The sequence below is a fragment of the Delphinus delphis genome, chromosome 16, assembly GCF_949987515.2.
Source record: "Delphinus delphis chromosome 16, mDelDel1.2, whole genome shotgun sequence".
Lineage (NCBI taxonomy): Eukaryota > Metazoa > Chordata > Mammalia > Artiodactyla > Delphinidae > Delphinus > Delphinus delphis.
This window is the reverse complement of record NC_082698.1, coordinates 60,589,146-60,616,375: the sequence shown is the minus strand read 5'-3', so window position 1 is coordinate 60,616,375 and position 27,230 is coordinate 60,589,146. Positions and strand designations below refer to the sequence as shown.

General features: G+C 56.1%; 2 protein-coding genes across 2 annotated transcripts in view; one reads left to right on the top strand and one right to left on the bottom strand.

The window, feature by feature from the left end:
* CDH23 (cadherin related 23) overlaps positions 1-27,230 on the top strand; it is a 392,970-nt gene that overhangs the window by 328,054 nt on the left and 37,686 nt on the right. The window lies entirely within an intron of this gene.
* Positions 416-26,792, bottom strand: VSIR (V-set immunoregulatory receptor). The gene is made up of 7 exons (XM_060034828.1): positions 26,567-26,792; positions 15,471-15,896; positions 14,670-14,726; positions 8,273-8,380; positions 4,786-4,813; positions 3,307-3,503; positions 416-3,124 (listed from the first exon to the last, which is right to left on the bottom strand). Exons 1-7 carry the CDS (start codon positions 26,646-26,648, stop codon positions 3,087-3,089), a joined length of 936 nt encoding a protein of 311 aa, XP_059890811.1. The 5' UTR covers positions 26,649-26,792; the 3' UTR covers positions 416-3,086.

Sequence of the window (27,230 nt, the reverse complement as noted above, 5' to 3'; positions counted from 1 at the left end):
CCCAGCCCCCAGCACAGTTAGGCCAGCCCTGGAGAGCTCTAGCTGTCACCCAGGAAGGCCTCTTCAAGGAGGCAGGGCCGCAGAGCCCCAGCTGGGGTGGAGAGTGATAAGACCTCTGCAACCCCCAGCCCCACCTCGTCTTCCCAGTTCCCTCACCACAGAGCACTCCGTGAAGAAGGCGACGCATTAGCCCCTCTATCCCAGGCTGCCGCGTGTAGGAGGGAGCTCTGGCCAGGCAGGAGCCAGGGTATCCCCAGGGCTGGTCTTTACGACAAGTGGCCCGGGGGTTCCTGCACACCTACCCCAGTCCATCACCACAGACCCCCAGGCAGGGCCAGCCTGATCCAACAGCAGCATATCCAGTGGCCTCTGCAGTATGTTTTCAGAGAGGGTCAATTCCATCCCCTTAGCTTATCACTTGACGGAAATAAAGGCTGGAGATCTTTATTAAATGTGATCAGGAGATAGGTTACAGGTCCCAGAATTCCTGATACATCTCTTAACAATGACTTAGTGCCTAACAGTGACTTAGTGCCTAAAAGCACAAATTTCCCTCCCACGGCCTCAGGCAGTGCTGTGATCCGTGAGCTTCCTGCCTCAGTTGCACCCTGCCCAGAAGGCCCAGGGCTCCTCCCAGCCCCCTTGGAGGCGGGCACCGTGTTCTCGCTCCCCTATTCCGTGCCATGCACCCCAGCCCACAGGCACTGAGCCTGTAGGAACCGGCCACCAGAGCTGGCATCTCCAGAGGCGCCACCACCCTAGGGCGAGCACAGAGGGATACCCTAGTGCCCTGCCCCTCCCCACAGCATCAGGGAGGGTGCCTTTAGGGTTGCTAGGGGCAGGGCGTGTTGTCATGGATGAAGATGGAGCCTGGAGCTCAGAGTAAATTTCACTGAAAACAGGAAACCACGAAGCGATACGTTCACTAGTAAAGGGTCCAGAGAAGGAGAACTCGAGGCCATGCAGGAGGAAGCTGGGGAGGAAGTGTGGTGTCTTTCTGCTGCGGGGCCTCCGCCCTCCTCCACACAGAGCAGCTGGCCCTAGGGTCTGGCAGCCAGTTTCTTAGAAGTTGTCTCTGCCTTGAGGTTAGAAGCTGAGGTTTGGGCCAGGCCAGCCTCCCCGCTGGGCAGGAGCATTCTTTCTGCGCTGGGGCGTGAGGAATCTGGTCCATGGGCTTGTCCTTCAACCCTAGGGGTAGCCTGGCCCTGCCTCTAGCAGGTATCAGCCTACCCATCCCTGCTCCCTGGGCCCCCACAAGCTGTGAGAATAGCGCCCTCTTTCTGCGGCAGCTGGCACTAAGAGTCCACAGCAGCAGATGAAACCGAGGGGTAGATCCCCAGGGACAAAGCAGGAGCCAGGGTTTGGCATTCCGGCCACTGGAGGAGTCAGTGCAGAGTCTCGAGGCCCGAGGCCCGCGCCCACCTTCTCCTCAAGGCCCCTGGGCACAGCTAGAGGCCCACGTTGACCTACGGTCTTGGGCCTGAGAAGGGAGATTTAGGAGGCAACCAAGGGGCTCCCTGGCTTCAACTGCAGGCCCGGGGCTCACTGCTGCTGGAGAGCCTCGAGCTGTTCCCTTCTCCCACCCCAACTCCCATCCCCAACCAGGCCAGGCGGGCTTCTCCCTGCCTGCTGGGCCCTTAACCCTGGCCTGAAGCCCTGGCTCTCAGCACCCAGGCCTGGCTCAGCAGAGCCAGCGTAGGCTGCTGGCAGATGAATGCCCAGTTGAAATGACGCCCTCCACAGTGCAGTGCCCGGGGCTCCTGTCCAGCTCAAACTTCCTCCTCCCCTTCTCAGGCCCCACCACCCGTTTTCACCCCACAGTGTACAGAGACCCCTCCCCACGCCTCTCCATGCTCTAAAACTCTTTAATCGAAATTCCACAAAGGATTCCCCTCATATACGTGTGTAAAAACAAACTTGGGTTATGCCCTGAAGCAGGAGATGGAGCAGAGGGTCCAGAGCAGAGCGGGCATAAGACTTTCTAGGGACACGCCTGCTCCTGCCACCCGGCAGGATCACACTGCAGTGAAGGCTCAGCACAGATTGACTGGAACAGAGGACCAAAGACTGGGCGGTGGGGGAAGAGGGCTCCCTGGGCCTCAGGCACCTCGGAAGCAGGGTAGGGATTTCAACCCAGCTCTTACGATCCACCCACAGGTTTTGCACTGTTGCCCAGGTAGTTTTGAATAGCACCCCAAGAGTGTCAGAGATTGAGCAGTACATTATGTGGTCACCATCTCTCTCGACCGCAGGGGGCAGGCGGTGGAGCCCTCTCCTCTCACCTTCCCAGCAGGCCCCTGGCTCTCCCCTCCACTCCCATCTGTGGTGGGTGGTGCAACCTCTGGCCTGGTTCCCATTGCCCAAGATGCCAGCTGGCTCACAGTGGCCACCGTGCCACAGCATATACTTCCTGTTTTGGGGCTTCTGGCCAATGAATCCTGGGGACCAGAGTGCAGGCAGTGGGAGCCCCAGATTTGTGTAACCTGCTGACGGCTCCTCAGAGTTGGCTGCTAGAAGGCAGCTGGGGAAGGCTCCCATGGCCCAGGGTCATGCAGGCCCAGCCCCAGAGCCTCATGGTTACAAAGAGGTTTGACAGACGAGCAGTCTCAGGAGAGATGGGGGAGCTGGGTCCACCACAGTGCGGAGGAGTCTCTCCACATCTTGTCCTATCTTGTCCCTCATGCCTGGAGGGTGGCACTGGGGAGTCTGCCCAGTGCCCATCTCTGCTGTCAGGTCCCAAGGCTTAGGTCCCGGGAGAGAGGCTGCCACACAGCTGGCAGTTCTGGGGCTTCTAAGATGGAGGTCAGGTGGCATCAGTAGCTGGTGAATTTCAGGTCTCTGCGGCGGGATCCCAGCACCCCACCATCCTTGAGACAGGGGCTGAGCGATCCAACATCTTCTCCCTTCTGCCACGTAGCATCCAGGGAGGCTGAGGGTCTGGCCATCAGGGGTATTTCAAAGAGTCTGAGCTTAGAGCAGGAGGAAAGAAACCAGGGCCAAGGCCGAGGGACCACTTAGAGGGCCAGCCCTAGCTCAGATGCACCTGCCCCAGGCCCAGACACAACTGCCCACGGCCCCCAGCTGGTCTAGATGGCCTCAGAGTTTGGAGAGTCAGGGACAGGGTCTGCAAAGGAAAGGAGAAGCAGAGTGAAGTGGGGGTTCCTCTGTCCTTCATCCCCCCAACCGCACACCCTGAGGCTGTGAGGACTCCCCAGGGAGGGCGGGGAGTGAGGCTGATGGCCTGCACGCCATGGAGAGGTCATGACCTTGCGGGCCATAGAGCCGTGAGGGAAGAGAAGCACTTACCTAGGGAGGGGAAGAAGACATCCCCGGGGCCTGGTGGAGACAGAGGAGTGTTGGGCTCAGAGAGCAGATGCCGCCCAGACTCAGAAGGCTGCCTCCGGGCCATGTACGTCAGGGGTTGCCTGGGCTTGGTCTCTGGCATCCCATGGGAAGGTGGAGAGGTCTCAAAGCCGGGGTTTTCGATTCCTTGAGTGTTGTTGCTAGAGAATCAGAATTGAAGGTCATCCGTGCTGCCTGGGGCTAGGCCTCTGCCCTCCCGCCTGCCTGCCTTCTCTGCTCCCTTCCCCTCACCTGCCTTCCCACCCCAGGCGTCAGCAGCCTCTCCTAGCAGGAAGGGAGGATCCAGGGCCAGAGAGAAAAGGCCATGGGCTGCCCTCACCACCTGCCCTGAGCTGAGGGCATCTGACCCCAGCTCCACCCTGTGGTCTGACCATCTGCCCCAGGCCCAGGAAGGAAGCCCAGGGTCAGAGGCGCCTCCAGAATCTGGGGACAAGTCTCTCTTTGGTCAGTAGAGTTAATGGCATCAGCACTGAATGTCCCCACAGCTTGTCTTGAGCTGAAGGGAGGCGTTCTTCCTGCTTGGGAGTGGGACAACCTCTGAGGACCCCTCCAACTCTGAGATTCTAGCAGGACTTCCTGTGACCCGTCTTGAATATCATCCCTTTCAAACATCAGGGAGGAGCTCTGAATTTAGTGTTGCATGTACTGGGGCCAAATTTCTAAATGTGGCTCATTCCCAAGCACGCCCTCCGTGCCAGGCTCCATGCCAGCTTCCTGCCCAGAGTGCACCAACACACATTCCCTTTCTACTCTATCCCCAACCTGCCGCCTCCATCTGAGCCCGGTCAGCCTCTGCCCTTGTAGCCTGACAGCCTTCTCCTTGGAGTGCCCTGCAGGGAGGGGCCGCAACTCCAGATGTGCTGGCCTCCTTTGCATGTTTCAGTGTCTGCCTGGGCTCAGCTGCTTCCTCCCCTCCCCCACCCTGGCCTGGCTGACCACTGAGGCCCGAAGGTGGGTGCGTAGTTCATCCAAGCATCCTGGAGCTCAGACTGCTGGGTGAGGGGTGGCAGGGAAAACAGCCAATCAGCACAGATGTGTAGGCCTCGGTGGCAGGTGGCAAATGCTCTTCTAACCAGCTGTGCCAGGCAGCTAAACAGGGGCCCTGCTGCCCAGAAATATCTCCTTCCTGACAGCTGGCCCAGAGCACAGAGAGGACCAGGGAGGCCACACCTGTGTTCTCAGCCCTGTCGTGGTATAAGCAGTGACCAGAGAGGAGAGGGGAAGAGATCCTGGTGAGGGTGGCAGAATCAGTCTGTCCTGGCTAAAAGATCCCCCTCCCCCTTAACTGCTGCAGAAGGAGTTTGGGTGTAGATGCTGCCCTTCAGAGATGACAGCCCAGGGAAGAGACACGGCCCGCCAAACTCTGAATCGGGGTGGCACAGCTGCTAGCAGTGCTCTCAGGAAGGTCTCCGTGGGCCTTACCTGTCCATCCGCACCAGCTCCTGGGCACCTAGGGACAAACATACAGAGAAGCTAGTCACAAAGGGAAGGCTTCCCTAGACAGCATCCCTGCCCTCACTGGCAGATGTCCCTCGGGGAACAGGAGCAATCCTGGACAGGGCCGTGCTCAGCCCTGGATCCCACTTCTGTTCACTCAGGAAGCCCATATGGCAGGCAGTGCTCTGCGTGTCTACCCAGCAGGTGAGGCCCCAGTGAGCGGCCCCTTTTGACCAGTGATAAATGAAATTTGGGCTGCATTTTACAAGTGTCTGGGACAACATTTGTTGCCAGGAAACGAAAGGCAGCCAGTGATTTCTCCCATGTCTTCACTTGGTGATGTTAGACATTCATGAGCAACCCAAGGCCTGGCTCCTGAACTTGCCGTTTCCTGTTTGGCCATTTGTCACGTCCTGGTCGTCAGCCATGATTTACTGGGCAGGAGTGTCGGAAGGTCAGCTCCTAATTAGAGTTCCTGGTCCTCTCTGTCCCGCCCTCTGCATTGCCTCATAGGGTGGCTTTCAAGGCAACATCTCTTAGAGGAAACTCAGGGGGCCTGAGACCCTCTCACTTCTCAGCCATGCTACTACTTTCTGCTCTGCAGCCAAGCTGCTGCCACCCTGCCCCGCTGTGCGGGTTCCCCACCCCCCAAACTGGCCACCAACCAGATGCAGTGACCCCAACTTCCCTCTTTCTTGCAGCTCCCCACGTACTCCCACAGATCTTTCTCGTCTTTTACGGGCTTTGCTGCTGATTACGATGGGGAAACAAGCGGTAGGGGAGGGGCACAACAACACCACCCACGGGAAGTTGCACACAAGTTCCTGAAATCTCTGAGGTATCAGAATCATGGCTCCTTGTTTACCGAGTGACTGCGTGGGGCTTCGTGCGGGTTTCTGCGTTCCCTCAGCTCATCCTCTCCTCTGCCCTGGGGACACCGAGGCCCTGATACTAGAGAGGTTGCAACACCCATTGGCCTCCGCAGCACGCTGCCTTCCTCAGTGCTCCCAACCCTTTCTCTTTCTTTTTTCCTGAGTTTGGCTCATTCCCAAGCATACTTTCTGTTCCAGGCTCTGTGCCAGGCTCCGTGCCATCATCCTGCCCAAAGTGCACCACACACGCTCCCGTCCACTCTGTCTCCGACCTGCCTCCCCGCTGCCCCGCTCTGGGCCACTCGGCCTCTGCCCTGTGGCCACACTCCTGGCATGTCCCAGGTGACTTCTGTTGCCATAATTCCAACAGCTGCTTCTCTAGAGTCTCGATCAAGAAGAATGACCTGAATCTGCACTCCCTCTCCATTTCGCACCTGGTTTCTCTAGCATCGTCCCCTCTGGCATCTCTTGTGTCTGTCTCTAAGCCTTCGACCATGCAAGTCATTTTTTTTTCTTTGTGGAGAGGACAGAGGACTGGCCTCAAAAATACTTTTTTTTTTTTTTTTTTTTTTTGCGGTACGCGGGCCTCTCACTGTTGTGGCCTCTCTCGTTGCGGAGCACAGGCTCCAGACGCACAGGGTCAGCGGCCGTGGCTCACGGGCACAGCCGCTCCGTGGCATGTGGGATCTTCCCGGACCGGGGCACGAACCCGTGTGCCCTGCATCAGCAGGCAGACTCTCAACAACTGCGTCACCAGGGAAGCCCTCAAAAATACTTTTATTAGGAGATAGATGATTGATACCTTCCTGTTACTGCATATATTAAACCTGGGGAATGGTGCTATGAAGTGGCTTCCCATCACAGAAGTGGGGCTCGTTTAGAGTTTCAGAAGATGTGCTCAACAGCCCTAGCCGGCCCACCGCACCCCCTTGAGCCTTCTTTCAGTGCAATTCTTCAGCACCCAGCTCATCTGTCCCTTCCTCTGCGAAGCCTTCAGTCTGCAAGTGTCCCAGTGCGTGGAATAGGAGATACTGGGGGCTGACCCCGGCTCCCCGTGTCCTCAGGACACCCCACAGTGTTCTGGCCTGGGGATGTCCCCTCTCTGTTTTTCCTTCCTCCAGCCCGGGACAGGGGCAGAGCCTTGGCCAACCCCCTGGGGCCCTGTAAGGAAGGCTGTGAGGCGCCAGAACAGGGTCAGCAGTGCACCTCCTCCACCCAACGCCGTCCTCTGCCAGGAATTTGTTTCCCAGTTCCCGTTCCCTGACGGAGACAGCCCTGTGGTCTGGAGTAAGGGGGACAGAAAGCACCTCTTTTGCTGGGAGCCAAGCCTAGCTGAGCGTGGCCCCCTCCTCGTCCCCTTCCCACCTCCGTGGAAGTGCTCCACAGACGAGCAGGAGCTGAGGGCAGCTCTGCAATGATTTCTCTCCCTGGTTGACCCCCGGGGTTCCTCTTTCTACTCCAACCCCTTTACCCTCCCCCACCCCGGCGCCAACCCCAGGGTATCTGTGTAGATAGACTGTGGTGGATTTCATGAGAGGAATAAGGGCGTCCTGAGAGGAAGGGAGAGGTGGCCACAGCCTCTGAGTGACCCAGTGACAGAGGGACAGAGGGGTGTCAAGTCGTTACAGTCCAGCCGAAGGCAATCAGGTGTAAGCCAGAGCCTTCCTGCAGAGGACAAGAGGGGAAGAGGTGGGGGAGGCGAAGCGAGGGCCCACACCCTCCTGCTCTTGGAAGACTGAGACAGGACGAGGCTCATGGGTGGAGTCAGAGGAAGGGCAAGGTGCACTGTCACCCAAAGAGACGGGTGAAAAGGTATTTGTGGTCACAACTTGAAACCTGGCTCCACCACGTACTCGCTGTGTGGTTCCTTAAGGGAGTTACTGAACGGCTCTGTGTCTCAGTTTGCTCAGCTGTAACATGGGGCCAATGGTAGGAGCAAACTCTTAGAGGGGTTATGAGGAATATGTGAGAGAACGTATATAGCAAGCTTGGCGTGGTACCTGGCACAGCAGTCCTACTGGTTAGGGGTCGTCTGCTATGACACGCATGCTGACGAGTGTTTTTATTATGTGGTGGGACTATATTCCCTGAAAAGCGTGAGGTGAAAAGCTCTGAGTCTGAGTCTTAGCTCTTCTGCTTACTAAGTTATATAACATTGGGTTAGTTATTTAACCCTGCTGATCTTAGGTTTCTCACCTGTAAAACGAAAGAGCTGAATCAAGTTATCTCTAAGCTCCCTCGCAGTTCTGATAATCCAAAGGTCATTTTGTCCCAACAGTTGCTACCAAGACAAGCCTACCCATACATTAAAGCAGGGCCCCAAACAGTCTCCAGGCGGTAGCACTTTTATAAGCCAATTTCAGCTACTCCGTATGATTATTCATTCATTCAACAGTTATTCATTGAGCGCCAAGGGGCTAGTGGATCCCCTCCTCTCTCCACCATTGAGCCCAACTCCTTGCAAGACCTGTAGCAGCTCCTGTCTCTTGAAGAGCAGAATTGTGCCTGCCTTTAGCCTTTGCTAATCCCCGTGGCTGGGGGGGGGGGCTGGGGCAGGTCACTCACACACCCACCTAGCCCAGGCGGGCAGGGATACTCACGGCGGTTGGAGGCCACCTGCCTTTGCTTGTAGACCAGGAGCAGGATGAGGGGGAGGCAGAGGATGCCCACGATGCAGGCGCTCGTAGCCAGGGCAGCAGCCGTGATGCCTGAAAGGACAGAGGCGGCCAAGGTGAGGCCCCGTTCCCACTGCACCTCCTGAGGGGAAACTGAGGCCCAGAGAGGGAAGGCCTGGCAACAGGCGGACCCACCTTTACCCACGCCCCACAGCCAGACCCTCACTGACTTGCAGAGGCACGGAAGGTCTGGGGACCCCGGGGGGGCCAGAGCACCAGAAAGCAGGCCAGGCGCTTACAGCTGAGGCAGCTCAAGCGGGGAAAGAGAAGGGTCCTCATCCCAGCCCACGGGGAACAGCTCGACCACGGGTGACAGGCTGTTCCCTGAAAAGGGAGAGCAGGCCCTTCACAGACCTCACGCCACAGAGTTCAAGGTCAGAAGGAGCCCGAGACATGAAAAACTTTTGGAAATAGTTAGTGGTGATAATTGCACAACACTGAGAGCATAATTAATGTCACTGAATCAAACACTTAAAAGTGGTTAAAATGGGGCTTCCCTGGTGGCTCAGTGGTTGAGAGTCCGCCTGCCGATGCAGGGGACACGGGTTCGTGCCCCGGTCCGGGAAGAACCCACATGCCGCGGAGCGGCTGGGCCCGTGAGCCATGGCTGCTGAGCCTGCGCGTCTGGAGCCTGTGCTCCGCAACGGGAGAGGCCACAACAGTGAGAGGCCCGCGTACCGCAAAAAAAAAAAAAAAAAAAAAAAAGGTTAAAATGGCAAATTTTATATATGTTTTATCTCAATGAAAAATAAATGAATAAAAAGCCCTATTTATCCCCAGAGAGACTCCTTGGCTCCAGGATGGGGATTCTGAACTGATCTCACATGTACAATTCACGGGGAAAACTCTTGGGGCAGGAACTAGGGAAATGGGAATCCTTGTCCAACATTTAAATTTTTTTTAAACTTTTGAAATTACACAGAAAAAAATTTACAAGTTAAAAAAAATTCAAAAGTTTCTTCCTCCCCCTCTACCCAGGTCCCCTCCAAAGACATAATCCCTGTCAGCAGTTTTTTTGTGTTTAGTCTAGATACATCCCCCACATGCAGAGCATACATGGGATCACAGGACAGTTGCTTTGCCCACTTAGCACAGCTTAGACACCTCTCTGTATCGGCGCAGAGATCTACCTCATTCTGCCTAGGGCTTTACCACGTGGCTCACCCAAAATTTATCGAAACAGTCCCCTACTGGTGCGTAGGTAAGTTTCTTCCATTTTCAACATAACTAATAAAGTAGCAATGAACTTCTTGTGTAGACATCTTTGCTCACTTGGGCAAGTACATCCGTACATAAAACCCTAGTAGTGAAAGTGCTGAGCCAAAGAGTAAGTGTATTTTCTTTGAGGCTATTGCTAAATTGCCCTCTAAAACAAACTCGTACTGCTTCACAACCCCATCAACAGCATGGGAGGTTTGGTTTATTTCAGTCCCTCTGCTGACTCCAGGAGTTTGGCTGGGAAAAGACATGCCCTCAGAACCACAACCAGTGTAAATGCATTTCCTTCCCAATTTCAGCCCTTCCCTCTGACAGAAAAGCCACGGGCTGGGATACCTCGTCACAGCGTCAGCTTGGCTTCAGGGAGCTTTGGGGAGGTGAACGGGCTCAATGTTGCCTTTGCACTACTTATTTGGGAATAAAGGCTGTTTTCATCTCATTGTATTGCTGAACAACCTGACGGTGTAAACAAGCTTTCAGGGAGTTTGTTCAGACCTCAGAAGAGAACAAGCTGTTTTCAGGCGCTTTAGAAGTACCCGCTGGTACAAGAACAGTCGCTGTGCTGTTACAAAGCAAGTTCGACTCCACATTAAAGCAGGTTCCCCACAGATCTTAGCGAGGCTGCACTTTGAGAGTATTGAAAGTTAAATGTTCTATAATTCAGACATTTGAGTATCTCTAAACCCCATCACAGGACCTTATTGTGGGCACTGAGAAACCGGCTACACAGCGCTCTTTTCTGGTCGTCAAAGCAGGTCTCCTCCAGACTGGTACTAGGCAGCATTTGGTGTAGTCAGTCAGTGATCACTGAGTCCAGCTCCCTGTTGGCTGTGGGTGGCTTGGCCCAGCCTCTACCTGACTCCTGTCCCCAAGCAAAGACTCCCTCTCTTCGGCCCCTCTAGGGGATCAGGGCTTGGTTTACTTACAGCCTGGCCTGGGAGTTGAGGCTAGGGCCAGGGGGCAGGGTTTGGGGAGAGTTCTGTGGGCCAGTTGCCCTCCGACACCGTGGGCTCCTCTGCAGAGCACAGCCTCTCCACAGCTCCCCAGCCCTCCCGCTACGTGTGGTCAGTACCTGGGGGTGAGGTTGGGGGCTCCTGCTCTGTAGCCATCCAGAGCCAGACTCATGCTTAGAAGGTGATCAGGCACCGGCAGAGGCACCTGCCTGGCGAGCAGCAAGCAGTGTGCCAGGACCTTACTCAGCGGGGTGGGATGGGAGGGGCCCAGCGAGTCTTTGTCCAGGGCCTGCCAGTAGTACCCCGAGGGTGTTTATGGAGGAAGGGGGAGTTCAGTAGAGCTGCCCGGTTCCAGGGACGGGGCTGGATGAAAGCAAACCATACCTCCTGCTGTGTTGAGGGGGGGAGGTTGCTTCTTAGGGAGATGGGCTGCCCAGCCCCCTTCCGAAGGTTCAGTGAAAAACCACAGCCCCCAGCAACTCGGGGCTCCTGGGCTCCTTGGGTACCACCTTCCTCAGCCCCACTCCTCTCATCACCTCCCCTGCCACCTGAAGCTGCTGTGAGCATTCAGAAGATTTCATAGACCAACTACCCTCCTCCTCCCCAGAGATAACGCTAGGAGGCTGGGGCTGCAGTCAGAGCAGGGAAACTCAGAGAGCTGCTTGGCTGAAGCATCATTAACTGATCAGGTACCAAGACCGGCTGGGGGGCACCTGTCTTACAGCAGGGACTGGGATCTTTCCAAAGGCAAGTGGCAGTGGAGGGCAGTGCCCAGCAGTCAGCCCTGCGGCCTACTAGGCACATGGGTCACCAGGCAAATGTTTCGAACTGTTGGAAAACAGGATATGTGTCCACTGCTGCTGCCATCTACTCGCCATCCTGCCTTGGCACAGGGGAATGGATGAGATGACGGGAAGCCAGGCCTAGAAGTAATAGTAGCCAACACATACACAGCACTTACTCCGTGCCAGGCACGGTTCTTAGCGCTTTCTTTACACAGAGGACCTCATTTTAGCCTCATAACAACCTGGAAAGTATGATTGTAACTGTCATCTCCATTTTACAGATGAGAAAACTAAGGCACAGGGAGGTTAAGCAACTGGGCTGATTTCAGGATCTGTGCTCTTACCCACTTTACCACACTGCCTTTCACTAGAATGGACTCAGGTTGCAACTATGGCCGACACAGTACTTAATTTTTATTTAATTAGTTGCCAACATTTTAAAATTCAGGGAGTTCATGTAAATTCTGGACTTCTGACTTTGCTTGAAAATTCAGTGGCTCTGGCAACCCTGGGCCCCCTTCCTGGCATGTGGTGGTTGGAACTGCAAGTACAGACTGGCAGCTGGGTGCTCACCACAGTCTCTACCCCTCCCTACTGTCCTACCCACCAGCTCCCGGGCCCTGCGGGCATTTCGTTTTTGAGCCCTGACTCAGCACCTTAGATAACACAGGGGGCCTCCCTGTTAGTTGGAAAGGGACACAGTTGCTCATGTTGTTCAGTGGACACACGATACCCGGAGAACTGAAGTACTGTCCGAAGCCCGCACACCCCACCCAAAAGCATAGCCGGGTTTCTCTTCATCTGAGACCACTTCCGCCTTAGCGCCAAAACTCCACCACAGCTGTAGTCTGCAGACCTCCAGAACCAAGGGCCTGGAAGGGGATCGAAAGGGGACTCCAGAGATCATTGACGCTATCCCCCTGCCCTTGATGCCGAGACAGAAGCAAACGTGTCCCTTTGGCCTTTAGCCAATTCCCTGTAGACAGTAGTTCAGGGAAGCAGGGAGCAGAGTGAGCTGCACATCCCGCAAACTGGAGAGGAGGAAAATGTCAAAACCTGAGAGCAGAGGTGCCCGGCAAAGGAAGCCTGACCCTTAACAGTCAAGTTCAAGGTTCTGCCTCACTCTTGGGCGCTCCTCAGCCAGACTCCTGGGATTTCCCGGGTGACTCCTGTTCCCTTAATTCCAGCAGCTGCTTCTCGAGTCTAGATCAAGATAAACGACCCAGATCTGCACGCCCTCTCCATTTCACGCCTGCCTTCTCTAGCACCGTCCCCTCTGGCATCTCTTGTCTCTGTCTCCAAGACTTAACTCATACAGCTAATTTTCAGGAAACGAGTGTTGACAGAGGGGAGGCCCCAGTGCTCAGGCAGGGTTTGCACACTGAGAATCAGGCACTCTGGCTTCTCCTCTTGGCTCTGGGAGACTGGGAACAAGTCCCTTCACCCGTGTGAACCCTGGTTTCTCCATCTGTGAAATGGCGGCTGTGGCGGAGGTGTTTCTGCGGGAGCAGAAGTGGGACTAGGGGGTTGCTCAGAGTGGAAGGGGCGATGGGGAAGTAAACACTCAGGAACCCCACCACGTGAGGCTCACCCTGTCCTGTGCACAGCACACGTGTGCGCACACAGTCATGAGGCTGCTGCATGGGAAGGGAGGGGCTGCTCGGGGTGGGGGGCCGCCTTTCCACCCTCCCCAGGGAGCTGCCAGTGGAGGAAGTGAGGAGGGGCAGCGGCTTGGTACCGAGGCCACACACGAGCTCTGCGGTGTGCAGGAAGAGGGGCTTGTTCTTGGTTCCGTGTGGGTCTAACTCAGACCCAACTGTGCGTTCTAATTTTGTTCCTGGCTGGTCCATTTGTTGCTTCAAAAAAAATGAGTAGTTCGAATAGAAAGTCACCACAGCCTTTGAGTGGGGCCTTGGCCAGGGCCGTAGCTGAGCTGTTCCCATTCCTGGCTTCAGTTTTGGTGTATGTCCTCCTGGAGGGCAGGGAGGAGGCCTGCACTTTTGTGTCTCCAGGGCCTAGGCCGGGGCTGGTCCACACTGGATGCCTGATAAATACTAACAGAGAGAAGGCTGAGGAAACCAAGACCCCTCCTCTCAGAAGAGGGGGGTGTCCCTAAGATGTCCTCCCTTTGCCTCCTGCTGTCTCCAAGCTGCTGGGCATTCTCGCCTGGCCTCCTAGTGCCCAGGCACCTCTTTTTTTTTTTTTTTTTAATTTAATTGATTTATTTTTGGCTGCATTGGGTCTTCGTTGCTGCGTGCGGGCTTTCTCTACTTGTGGTGAGCGGGGGCTACTCTTCGTTGCGGTGCGCGGGCTTATTGCGGTGGCTTCTCTTGTTGGAGAGCATGGGCCCTAGGCATGCAGGCTTCAGTAGTTGTGGCTCACGGGCTCAGTAGTTGTGGCTCGCGGGCTCTAGAGCTCAGGCTCAGTAGTTGTGGTGCACGGGTTTAGTTGCTCCGCGGCACGTGGGATCTTCCTGGACCAGGGCTTGAACCCGTGTCCCCTGCATCGGCAGGCGGATTCTCAACCACCGCGCCACCAGGGAAGACCCGGGCACCTCTTGAAGCCGTGCCCCCGTCCCCTGTAGGGCACCTCTGGGCAAATACCAGGGGGCTGACTGACACCCACCACACTGTGTGTCCAGTCTCCTACCCCGACGTGGGAAAAAGGTGACGTGAGCACAGTCCTAGCTGCACTTCCCTTGTCATCTGTGTGAACTGAGCAGTTATGTCACCTCTCTGGGCCTCCATTTCCATGCAGGTAAAGTGAAGTTGGTGACACCTATTTCACAGGGTTCTTATAAGAAGCCACTGAGATACCAGTACTTGGAAGGACTTAGCACAGTCCTGGCACATAGTAGGAGCTCTAGAAAAGGTAGTTCTGTTCCCCTTCCTGAGCCTCTCCTTCCTACCTCCCCACAGAGAACAAGGAGATTTTAAATAGTTGAGTCCAAGCCAGGAGGACCCCCACCACAGCGCTCCAACCTTCGCCTGTGGCAGAGGGCTACTGTGCAGGAGCCGTGCCCACTGAAAGCAAGCTCGGCAGCCTGTGGCACCCAGTACCTGTCACGAGGTCACTTGGCCAAAGGTCACTGCCAGGGCACAGCCCCACTCAGAGAGTCAGGAGCTGGGACTCCAGGAGCCACCTTCCTCAGGCTTTGGGCCTTGGAAGGGACATGGGCTTCTGGGGGCTGCAGCCCAGTGGCTCAGGTGAAGGAGGAAACAAAAGGGAGAGGCAGCAGCAAAGGAGGAGGAATGGGGGTTCCGTGGGCTTGGGGTGATGAGGTCAGAGTTCAGAATGAGGTCTGGGTCCAGGATGAGGACAGAGGAGAACAGAGAACCCAGAAGAGCCAAGAAGCTGGTTCCTTACTTTCACTCTCCTTGGAGGAGGGCGGGTACACAGTGCACTTGGATGGTGCTTCTTCGCCTGTGGGAGCAGAGAAAAGGTCATTACGTGGGTATCAGACCCAGGAGACCAGGAAGACTTGTCCAGGCTGGCATGCCCCACCCCCCGTCACAGGTACTCAGGCTAGTGTCCCCTTGGCAACATTGGCCCAGCTGTGCGCACACACACGCATACACACACACGCACGCACACACACACACGCGCGCATGCACACACACGCACACACACACACGCACACGGAGGCATATTTTCACTGCACAGCCAGGCATGCCCTGCCCATTGTCATGACACATGACACCCTCAGGGGCATGTCGATACCTGCCCATACCCACACGTCTATCTACTCTACCACCCCTTGCCTTCTCACCTAGACACACACACACACACACACACACACACACACACGTACACGTACACTCTCTCCTGACACCCCAGGTGTGAGCCGTGGAACCGTGGTGAGCAGTCACACTCCCAGCCCAAGTTCATACACCCCCTCCCGTTAAAAAGTCCCACTGTCATAAACAGAGCCACGTACGCCCTTCCGTCCATCACACCCAGCTACCCAGAGAGACACGCACACAGCTCCACACACCGTGCCACCCCTGTAGTGCCAGCACCGCCCATACAGAATCACACAGCCTCCGGCACAGTGTCGCACCATCAGATGCACAGCGCCACCCCGCAGCCACGCCGTCCTCCTCTCTGCTCCCCCTCCCAGACAAGCACAGGCACCGTCCCCAGCTGTCCCGCAGAGGCAGCCCTCACCTCTCTGCACCTGCAGCTCCATGGCTCCGTAGAGCCGCTGCTCCGAGTGGCGGTGCCTGATCTCCACCACCAGGCAGCAGTAGAGGCCGCCGTCCAGCAGGGTCAGGTTGCGCATGGTGATGGTGAAGTTGCCGTGGTGGTCAGAGGCTGACTCCAGCCCATGGCGCTGGGCCAGATCCTGGCTGGAGTTGGCCTGGTGGCCGCCGTGGTGCAGGTGAAGGTCCTGGAACGTGAGGTTGCGGATGGGCCGGCGCTCCGAGCAGGCCTGCACCTCACCTCGTGAGCTGCGGTACCAGGTCTTGTAGAAGGTCACGTCGTGCCCTTTGGCCAGGGGGCCCAAGAGTCTGCAGGTGAGAGTGACGTTCTGTCCCTCGGGACACACATACAGGGAATACGGCGTGGCGACCTTGAATGCTGCCACCAGACCTGCTCAGAGAGACGAGAGCCTGTCACCCGCCTGAGCCGGCGCCACTCCCAGTGCCCCCAGAGTAGGGAAGAACCTTGGTCTGGGGCTTCAAAGATGCGCGTTCCCCAGCCACAAGCTCCAGGCAAGTCAGCTGACCTCCCCAAGCCTCAGCTTCTTCTTTAGTTCACGAACCCGGCTCCGCCCCAGGCTGTGCGGCAGGAGCCACAGGAGCTTCTCCAGGTGTAGCTGGGTGAGGCACAGGAGAGACTCCAGGCAGGCAGCAGACTGGACCCGGCCAGCGCGTGTCCCTCTCCTGGGGGGCGCATGTGCTCCAGCCCCGGCTCCCATCCCCCTACTGCAGGCACCACGGCTCTGCCCACACCTGGCCCCTGGCACTTCCAGCTTCCGTGCCCAGTGCCGTCGGGTGGGAAGCAGGGTGAGGAGAGGAAGGCTGTCTGGGAAAAGCAGCGCTTGGCCCTTGACTGCCCCTCTGGGGGCCAGCGGCTCCCGGGGCTGGCCTTGCCTTCGCGTTTCCTCCTCCGTGAGCCCTAACAGAGCGTCTACCTGCGTGAGGCCTGTGCCAGGTGCTACAGCTCACCTGGAGGGGCTTATGGCCTAGCTGGGTAGACAAGTCCTGCTTCTTGACAAAATAACCCCATAGGCTAAAGGGCAAACCCGTACCAGCCTTCAGGGAACTTGGAGAAAAGAGGACACGACCTTCCTGGGGGTGGTCAGGAGACTTCTTAAAGGAAGGAGGGTCTTTGGGGTAGACGGACAGAGAGGATTCCAGCAAGTGGAAGGTGGTAGGGAAGCAGGAAAACCCAAGGTGTCCAAGGGTCAAGGACAGGCAACGCAGAAAAGGTCGTCTCATCCAGGCACCCGCCTGCCACCCAGTCTTCTTAGAAATATTTTCTAGTTCATTTTGTTTTCAATAAGCAAATGAAGCCATGCCCCGGTCCTGTTTACCCTACCCCAGCCTCCCAGCATTTAACCAGGTTCACCCCCCAAAGCGCTGGCCCTTCAAAACAGAAAATTCTGTCTAGCTATGAGCTATGAGTTCCCTCATGTGTGCAGTGAGGAAAATATTAGCTACAAGAGGCTTGTGAGAGGACAGGATGACGAAAAGAGGAGAACGCGAGAGGTGAGCTCTCATGCCCCCTGCAGACATAGGAGGGATAGCTATAGTTATTAGACATTAGTGATATTTTGATTTTAATTGGCTAAAATCAGGGGCTGTTGTGGGCAGACAGGGAAGGAGGACCCTGTAAATGTGTACAGGATCAAAATGGCTATGTCTTTTCCATGGCCGTTGCCTGAACCCAGGATAACAACACGACTTCTTCCTCCAGATGCCCCTTCCCTATTTTACAGCCCATCCCCCTCTCCCCTCACCTGGCAGAGCTGAAAGCCTGGCCCAGTCGGGAGAAAGGCAGCCTGGTGTAGCTTTGGAATTAGCCCACCCTGCATTGGAGTCCAACAGCTGAGAGTTACATAGACCCTGAGCCTCAGACCCCTCACTGTAGAACATAGAAGTGAAGCAGCTACTGCCGGAGTTGAGGCAGAATTACAGATAATTTACATGAGATGCTCTGAAGGTTGGTGCTTGATACCTGGGAAAGATAGGTCTCTAACTCATTTCTGCAATTCAAGAGACGTTAGGACATTAAGAGTGAAAAACATTCTGCACGATAGAATGGAGAAGCCAGATTGAGATTCTCTCCCACTAAGGTGTGACTGACTGGTAACAGCTGTGGTCCAACCTTGGCCTGCCTGCATATTTAAAGCACAGTGTGAGGAGGCAGCAAAGCCATGGCCCCAAAGAATATGTCTGCAAGGGTGGAGTTTTAAGCCCCAGAAGGTAAACAGGACAGACACACACCAGAGCCTCCCACTTACAGCACCCACATGTGAGAGGGAGCCGTGTCTGGGAGCCCCAGATTTTTGGAAAGTCATTGCCAAGGTAAGCAGGGATTTCAGAACTTCTTTAGCGAGATGCTGATCTCCTTTCCAGCAGAAATATAGAAGCCCAGAAAGGGAAAGTGGTTTGCCTGACGTTCCAGAGGGTATAAACTCAGAACCTAGAGCATGGAGGCTTCAGGTAAAGCAGGATCTAGTTAGAACTAGAAGAAGGAATAGCATGGACATGTCTAACAACCCAGTAAGGCAGGTGTTCTTTTCCTTCCTATTTCACCAATAAGGAGACAGAGGCACAGAGATGTTAAGTAACTCACCGAAGTTCATGTAGCAAATAAGTACTAGAGTCAAAATTAAACTTAGGCACTTAGACTCTGTACTGAAAGAAAAAATTGCAGAAACTGGCAGCCCACCGGCCATACTCAGCCTTCAAACATATGTTATTTGACCCTTAAAGTATTTTACTCTTTTTTTTTTTTTTTTGAGATCGCCAAAATTTAAAGACCGGGAATTTGATATGAAAATTCCGACTTGTAGCTTCTCTTTGAGAGTCAGTAAATTAACACTAAAGCAGCTCTCCTACGAGGCAGCCACCCGCTGGATCTGAGCAGCAGCCTCCGTTTAGATGGGACACTGGTGTTCTAGCTGCTGCGGTCCCTCCTACTTACTCCCTAACTTCCCACCTGGCCTGCCTCATTCCCTCACCATAAATGTCCCGTGGGCATCTGGGTTTCTGATGCATGAGTGTGGCTTCTTGGTGTAACCAGGGAGGGATTCTGCTCCCCAAGCCCACTGTTCTACAGTTGAAACCCTCAGGCTCAGAGAGGAAATGATCCGCCCAAGGTCCCCGGTGGAAGCCTGACTGCCAGATTTTGGTTGTGCCAGTAAATGGAAGTGGGGAGTAGCTACAGAAAGGATCCTCTAAGGGAGAATAAAAACCCACCCAGAGAGTGGACCCTGGATTATTTCTGCCCTCTACTCCCCCTTTCCCCAGCAGGCCACAGGGCAGCTCCCAGCAGCATCTCTCCCAGCTGGTAACTGGTTTCCCCTTTTCCCAACATTATCTTCAGCCCCAGAACTATCGCCAAGGGTGAGAGCCGAATCCACATCCAGCAGCAGTTGCTGGAGCACACACACCTTGGGGGCCACGGGGAAGCTGGCTCAGTAGAGGCCAGGGCCGCAGGTCTGGGGTGGGCAGAGGCAGACGCAAGAAGTGGAGCACAGAGCTGAGCAGGGCGGGGAATGCTGAGTGGACAGAGGTGTGGATGGGTTGGGGCCAAGATGTGGCAAGACTGAGGTTAGCTTGTGGGCAGGGTAGGTGTGGGCAGGACGGGAGCAAGCAGCAGGGCCTCCAGTGGGGCACCAGCCCAGGGCCTCCAGCAGGACGTCAGGCCCAGAGCCCCCTGAGTCCAAGCAGTGGTGTTAATGACTGCAGAATTGCCCAGGAAGCAGTGGAGAGGGGATTTTCAGCCCGAGGAGCGATTTCGTTGAAGACCCACAGGGGGGACACACAGAACTGGGGTTCAGAGACAGAGTTGGGGAGGGGGCATTGCTCAATCCCTTACACCCCGCACGCCCCAGAGGGACCTCTTCCCCTTTTAGAAAAAGGAGAGGCTACCCTGGGCTTCAGGTTTGGGCGTGGGTGAGAGGATTCAGTTTGAGCAAAAGGGCCAGACGGGAGTGGGCCGGGCATCTACAGGTTTTGTCCTGGGGGGAGAGAAAACATCTTGTTTGTGGTGTCTGAGACTGCAGCCAGGACAAGGCCCACGGGCAGCCTGTCCTTAGGAGGCACGGCGTTAGGGAAAACAGCGCACATGCCCCATGCCTGCCGTGACTGCGCATGCGCACGTGTTATCGGGGGCTAGAAATAGCCCAGCTGGAAGTATAATTATTTGGCGGGAGGATGTTGCTTATTGTCAGGGGCAGATCCTTCTGGACACCTGGGGCATTGTCGGAGACTGGGGAGGAAGGCCCCTGGCTCCAGGGTGGCCGAGAGCATGTGGGACAGGAAAAGGCCCCCAGCCCTGGGCTGAGCCTGTGCCCATGTGGGAACCATCCATCATTGTGCTGCTCTTGGGGCCCTGCATCCCCCCCACCCAGCCCCCACCTGCTGCTGGGTAAGATGGCAGAAACACCTGGAGGAAGAATGCCGTGATCCTGGGAAATGTGAGGTCTCAGGATTCAAACTCTGGCCTGGGCAGGCAGATCCCTGGGCCCCAAACCCCACTTAGCCCTGCCCTTACTGTGTGCCTTTGGGCAGGTTCCATCCTTCCCTGGGCCTCCCTTTCTTCCTCCTATCTGGAGAGACTCCCCACATTCCTAAGCCCCTTCCAGCTCTGAAACCCTGTGGCAGGTGAGAAAGTCTGTCTTAGGGCAGAGGAAGGAGGCAAGAATGGGCTACAAAGGTGATCACGGGCATTTATGAGCCCCTCTTTACATGTTAGGACTTGCTGAGCACTTTATACTCGTTTAAGTCTCATGACGCCCCTGATGTAGGTCTCATTGTCCCCATTTTAAAGATGAGGAAATCAAATCAGAAGTCAAGCGATTTGCCCAAGGCCACACAGCCCTACGTGGCTGCACTGAGACCCACACCTTGGACAAGCCAGCACTACAGGCAGCAAGAGCCCTCCACCCCTCCAGCGGGCGGGGCTGAAACCTCATCCTCCAGCTACTTAGCGAGTAAACTGACCTCCAGTTGACGTCTGTGCTCTCCACGCAGCCAGCCTTGCTCTGCCTCAGACCCAAACCGAAAACATCATTCTTTCATTCCACAAATATTTACTAAGGTCCCAACATGAGCCAGGCCCAAGGCAGAGAGGCCGTGGGGGTGCAGAGTTCCCTAAGGGACTTCCGCTCAGAATTTAGCCCTGCTGCTGCCACTTTCTAGCAGTGGGACCCTCAGCCGCAGAGGGGCTCAGCCTCTTGTGAAAGCTCCCGTGTAGGGGAAAGGAGTCCTTGTTCAGCTTCATCTCAGGATGCTAGTTTTTTGTGACCTCTTTCCGCCCATAAGCTCTCACCTCGTGAAACCCTGTGGGTGTGCATGGGATGGGTGTGTGTGGGTGTAGACAGGCCTGTGTATTTACCCTGACCCGGCATGAGCTTACTCCACAGTCGCCAAGGCAACGCCCCAGCCTTTGGAGGTGGGTCCCTGGCTTGATTGGTCAGGCCTAGGAGGCCCCACCCAAAGAGCTGGACTCTGTCCAGCTGCTAGGGGCTGTAAGCAAACAGTTACTGATGGCCTGCTATTGCTGGCCCTGTGCTAGATGCAGAAGGCCAGGCCCTCGCCCTCAGAGGGGGCCCCAGACTCACATGGACCTCGTCTCCAGCTCCCTGCCAGACCCTGTCCTCCAGGACAGTCCATGGAGGGTATAAGGAAAGGCTAGGCTCTGTCTTTATCAAGATGGAGAGCACAGAGGGCAAGAGGCAAGGACCAATCAGGACTGGTCCTGATTCCAGTGCTAAGCTCCAGGAAGTACCTCCGGGACAAAGGGCTGAGGGCCCGGAGCCGGCAGGTCCGTCCATGGGGCTCCGTGGCCAGTGAGGACAAAGGGCATCTCAGATGTGTTTATTGATACCTGCTCCTGCAGGAAGTGTCCATTCACATTGGACCAAGGAGTCTGGGAAGGGGAAGCCAGGCTCTATCGGAGGAAGCGGCACTTCCAGCACATTGGGAAAGCATCAGTGCATCTGGGGCTGGAGGCTGTTGGCCAGCACACCTCCCCAGGGAGGGCCTGGGCGGTTGGCCAGAGCCGCACCAGTGGATGTGTCTCTGGATGGCTCGTTCCTCAGCTCTCCCAGGCCCTCCCTGAGGACATTGTATGTAGCCCAGACTACCAGCTCCAGCCAGCTCCCCTCAAGATCCTGTGCTGTGAAGACTTCCTAAGGTTCAGATTCAAATCTCTTTGTGCCCCACCCTCAGTGCAGGAGGCGCGGTGGTAATGGTATAGTAGCAGGCTCTTAACTCTGTGCCAGGCCTCATTCTAATCACTTTTATATGGAGTTGCTTATTGAATCCTCCCTCCCTATAAGGTAGGTACTGTTATCGTCTCCACTTTACAGATCAGGAAACTGAAGCACAGAGAGGTTAAGTAACTTGTACAGAGTCTCATGAATAGCAAGTGGTGGTGCTAGGATTTGAACCCAGGTCGTCTCGCTCCAGAGGTCTGGGGTATAGAAGTAGCCCGGGATTGACCAGAGGCCCCACCTCCTTCTTGCAGATGGACAGGCTGCCCTGGCCAATGAGGCTGCAGGCTCCCTCTCCCACTCTCTCCGTAGTTGTTGGGACAGCCTGTTGGCCCCAGCATGAGGAGAGGACCCAGCTAGAGCCACCGTATTTATTTGGGGAAGGCAACGGGGGCTGGGAGAATTTGGGCCTGGAAGAAGCCCAGAAAGGCCTTCTGACCCTGTCCTGACCTCTTAGGATGAGCACTGTCATCTCTCCCTTCTTCCAGGAGAGCTGAACTGTCCCCTGCCCCCAGCCGCCACTCCTCACAGCGGTGAGTTTTCTTTTTCAATGGAGAGGAGCTGACGGCATCTACAGCACAGGTAGTTTTACTTTCAGTTTTATGGCGTTAAATAACACTGAATCACACAGAGAGAAGGTTATTCCCTTTTCGATTCTCTTTCAGTCCTGATTACATCAAAGAGAAAGTCCCAGTTTGATGCCAGTGTGTCTTCAAAACATCTCTATTATGTGCTAAGCTCTTCTTTTTTTTTTTTCTTTTTCCTGCAAGGTACAGCAGGCTTGGAGCCTTCCCCAGGCTATAGTTTCCAACTAGAATTTACCTTATTTGGTTTTCCTATTATGTACTTTTATGATTTTGTTCTATTTATGGCAAGTGACACTGGCTTTCCATTTATGGCAGTGATACAAAGTTTCCTTTTAAAATCTATTTACTTAAGTCAAAGAATGAGTAGATTTAAAGAGGGCACATATGATGATGGGCAGACACTGGAGAAATCCCCAAAGTGGTGAACAAACGGACTGAAGGTCAGGAAGCACCATCATGGGATTACCCTTCCGAAGTGAGTGGTCAGCGTTGCCGAGACCCAGTTACCTAGCCTTCCCAGGGCTCAGATAAAGGCGGCGTGTGTGTTTGTGGTCCCACAGCAAGTGAACAGCAGAGGCAGGGCTTGACCCCCGGTCCCCATGGGAAGTAAGATCCTATGTAGAAAGGCTGAGGGACTAGGCTGGCTCGGTCAGGAGCAGAGCAACTTCATTACTGAGTTACTGATGGACACAGTGGTGGCCGTTGTCTTTCTCTCTGGGGATGGTCAGCCAAAGTCAACAGGATGAATGTTAAGCTCAGTGGCAAGAAAGACCCCAGTAAGACAAGGAAACCCTGAGCCCGGCTTGCCTTGAAGTGGCAAAGTCCCCATCTCTGGAGAACTTTAAGAGGAGAATGTACGGGCACCTCCATGGGCATTACAGACTGTAAGTGCGTAGAGGTGCTACGGAGGGCTGGGCCCAGCACTTCAGACCTCCAGGATTCTAGAGAGTCCTGTCCCAGTGAGACCGGTCAATGCCTTCCCATGCTCTGGGCGCTCTACCGGACCCTGCAGGAAGCAAGGAGCTACGATGGTAAACCAATGGCGTGTGGCCTCCAGAAGCCAAGAGGCAGAATAATACCACACAGCCAGAGCTCCCCAGGCGCCAGGCGCTATGTTATGCCAGGCTCTGTGTCACGTGTGCACCGAATATTCACAGCAGCCCTCTGGGGGAGGTGCTGTCGTCATCCCTATGGGAGAGATGATAGAACTCGCTCACGGATGCTGAGTAACTTGTGCAAAGTGACAGAGCAGTAAAGGACCATCTTGGGATTTGAACGGAGCTCTGATTGACTCCCCAAGCCAGACTGTTAAGTGACAGGGTGGAACGGGAAGCCCTGGCATGCAGGGCACACAACTCCAGGTCCCTTCCATTCTCACACAGGGTGGCATCAGGAAGGCCTTGGTCATGCCTGCGCTGCTGCTAAGGGGATCCAAGGGTCCATCAGAAGCTTCACAGCAGCTCCCTGGTGAGGCCAGACTGCTCCTGGATGAACGGTTGGCTTAAAACCTGGCACCTCAAACTCAGTCTTTGGGGCTTGGTCAGTGCTGGTGAGGGGTCACGGCCAGTATACCCGATGGGCACGAAGGACCCCTTTCTTCCTCTCTTCTTTCCCTCTGTCTGCTTGGGCCTAAGACCCATATGTGTGTGCATATAGGGAGGTGGCCTTCCAGCGGTGTACCACCCACCTGGGCCACCCTCTCCTACGGAGGTCAGGTCCCAGAGGGAACCTTTGCCCTACTTGGGGGAAAGAGAGAGCAACCAGCCCAGCTCAGCAAGGGGCTCCCCAGTATCGCTGCGTACCCCTGACATTGGGTAGAGGCTCCCTTATGCCCGTGGGCTGGCCTCAAGCCTGCTTCTCTCCACCTCAGGGCCTCTGGGCAGCAGACTGTGGATTTCCTAAGAGCCGATCATTGCTGTGTCAGAGGCTTGCACCATTGGGTTACTCAACAAGGCGCTGCAACCCTGCTTACCATACAGGGGAAGAAGGGCTCTCACCTCCCCAGCCCCAGTGCACCTCCATGGGCTAGTCCCAGAGTTTGGGACTCTTGGGTCAGCCTGTGAGGACATGGCAGGGACAATAACTTCCACAGGTCCTGGGAAGGCCAATAGGGGAAGAAGAGGCTCTGCCACCCTTGGGGTCTGCTGGGTCCTGGCTCCCTAGGTGCCTCCCTCCACCCATTTCAACCTGGGTCAGGCCCAGGAAAGGGGTGTCTGCAACTTTTCCTAGGCTCCTGTGCGCCATTATCACCACCATCTTTCTCCATGGTGCTGGCCCAGCCCCAAGAGCTAGAGAACAAACAGGTCTGCACTAGCCGCCTCCATCTCACCTTCCCACAGCATCAAGGCTTTGACAGTGAGCAATCCTGCCCAGGGCCACCCGGCACCTCAGCAGGCCGGTGAGCAGGTCTTTCCAACTCAGACACCCTCTGGACCATGCCTGCAACCAGGCCTCCCCGTCTCTTATCCCCCTTCTTGCACACTGTACTGGGTAGCAGCATGAATATTCATTAGCACGCCCATATTACAGTTAGGAATACTGAGTCCCAGAGTAGTTCAAAACTAAGAGAATTCTCCTGACTCAAACCCTAACCATCTCCTTGAGCTGGGCCCAGGGAGAGATGGAGCACCAAGCTGCTGAAGTAGCCAAGGCCTCTGGGGGTGGAGCCTCCTGGCTGAAGAGACAATATGGAGTGAGGGGCTCTGAGCCTCTCTGCTACTGGCTCTGTGAAAGCTGGCTCTCTATGCCCTAGTTCTCTGGAACTCAGTTTCCCAAACTGGGGCTGCTGAACAGAGATCAGCTCAGCCAGAGGAGGACAGGGTAGGGGTAAGAAAACGGAAGGGCCTCTTGGGGTCACTTGGAAAGGAGGGGGCAGGGCAGGCGGTCTGTAGTGGGTGGGGTGCTGGCCGGTCCTGCCTGCCACCATCCACTGCTCCTTTGGGAAGCCCTGTCTGCCATGAGCCATGGCCTTGGTGCCGAGACTGCTCCCCCACCTGCTTTGGCTCTTCCTGGGGAGCATCCAGTTCAGGGCTTAGGCATCTCTGTCCGTGGGGTGTGGGCTCCCTCCGCTTTATAGGAGGCCCAGGCCAGCCTCCCAGCGCTGAGATACCATGCTGCCTGCAGGCTCCCCAGTTTCTGAGGCGTTTTCCAGGTTCTCTCAGAACCCTCCTCTTGCTCTTACCCTGTCTTCCCCTTCCTCCTCTTCTGACTCACCCACTGGGTCCCTTGCCAAGCTCCCCACCTCCCTCCTGCCTCCCTCTGACTCCCTGCTGACTCACACTTTCCCTGAGCCTTCCCAGGGAAAAAGTTTAAAGTTTAGTTCCATAGGCTGCCTGCCGGCCCCCTCTTCCCTCAAGATCCAGCTGCTTCAGTCCTGGACAGGCAAGAAGCAGGGGCCAGGCTGTGGGTCCCGGGCCCTTTGCCCCCCACTCAAGGAGCCCCTGTGTCCTGACCAGGATACCACCTAGACTTTGGAAGGGGAAAGTGACACCTCCCTGTGTATGGCTTCTGTGTTTGAGCTGAGGAAACTGAGGCCCGAAAGATGCTATAAGTTACCCAGGGACCTAGAAGGGGCTCACAGCCAAGCTGGGCAATGTCCCACATTCTCCCCAGTGCAGGCCCTACACCAGTCCCTGGGCTGCAGATTTGCTACGATGCTGGGAATCAGCTGACCACTCAGCTCTCAGCCATCAGACCCTCAGGATAAGGACCAGAGGGCGCCCATGTCCAGCTGTGGACCAGTGCCTGCACTGACGAGTGCCCACCAAGGCTCAACCAAGAGTGTCACCAGGGTACGGGACACTGGCTGAGAGTATACAACTTCGGCGCCCCGTGAGACCCTGGGGTCCTGGGGTGGTGCAGGGAGATGCCACAGGTGTCAAAAGCCAGTGGCATCCACTAGAACACACTGGGCTGTCTCCACCGTGTTTATCTCCTGTGCTGCAGAAGGTACTCGTGCCTGGGCTCTCTGGGTCGGGAAGGGCTGGACAGGCAGCTGCTTGGGCAGCTGTCGGCATACACGCGTGCCCACCACCCAGCCAGGGCACTTGGCAGAGAGCCGCCGCCCCTGCCAAGCCGTCCTAGCGGCCTCCCTGCCGCGGGCTGGGGTCACGGCAGGCTGAAGGGGGCTCCCAGGGCGTCCCCATCTGACCCGGGACCCCCCACCCTGCCCCGCTGTGCTCTCCCGTTGCTCCTCCCTAGCACCCGGGCTCCGCCGACCTTACCTCGGGAGGCAGCCAGGAAGAAGGCGAGGAGCACAGGCCCCCGGCGCCAGCTGCCAGCCTCCGGGACTGGGGGGACGCCCATGTCGCCGTCGGGCAGAGCTGCGTCTGGTGCAGCCGGGCCGGAGCGGAGCCCGGGGGCGTGCAGGGGGCACTCCTGGTTCGCAGGGAGCGGACGGGACGCGGCCGGCGGGGAAACCTCCGCGCGAGTGAGCGCAGAGCAAGTGAGCGCGGCCGGCAGCCCGAGAGCCGCCCGCTCCCAGGGGCCCACAGCGCCCCCGGGCGGCCAAGGCTGAAGCGCTGCCTCTCCAAGGGCCCCCGCGGGAGGGGCTTCCCGCTGACTCGCACCCGGCTGGCCTTGTAGGTGGGGGAGCCAGTCAGTATGCCAAGAGTCAGCGCCACTTGATCGCCCGTTTGAAGCCTTTTCTTCTCTCCCCCATTACTCTTTGCAGAGGATTAGTATTGTTGTAAAGCCTGAGAAGTACATCTGCGTCTAACTTAGCGCGATATATCATCATCATCATAGATTGTATCAGCCCTCACCCACCAGCAGAGGCTTGTACCTGACGTCCTCCAGCCCGGCCCAGGTCCTGGCACTCCCAGTAGTGGAATGACTGACTGACTGAATGAATGAATAGATGGACGGATGGATGACATGTAACTTTTG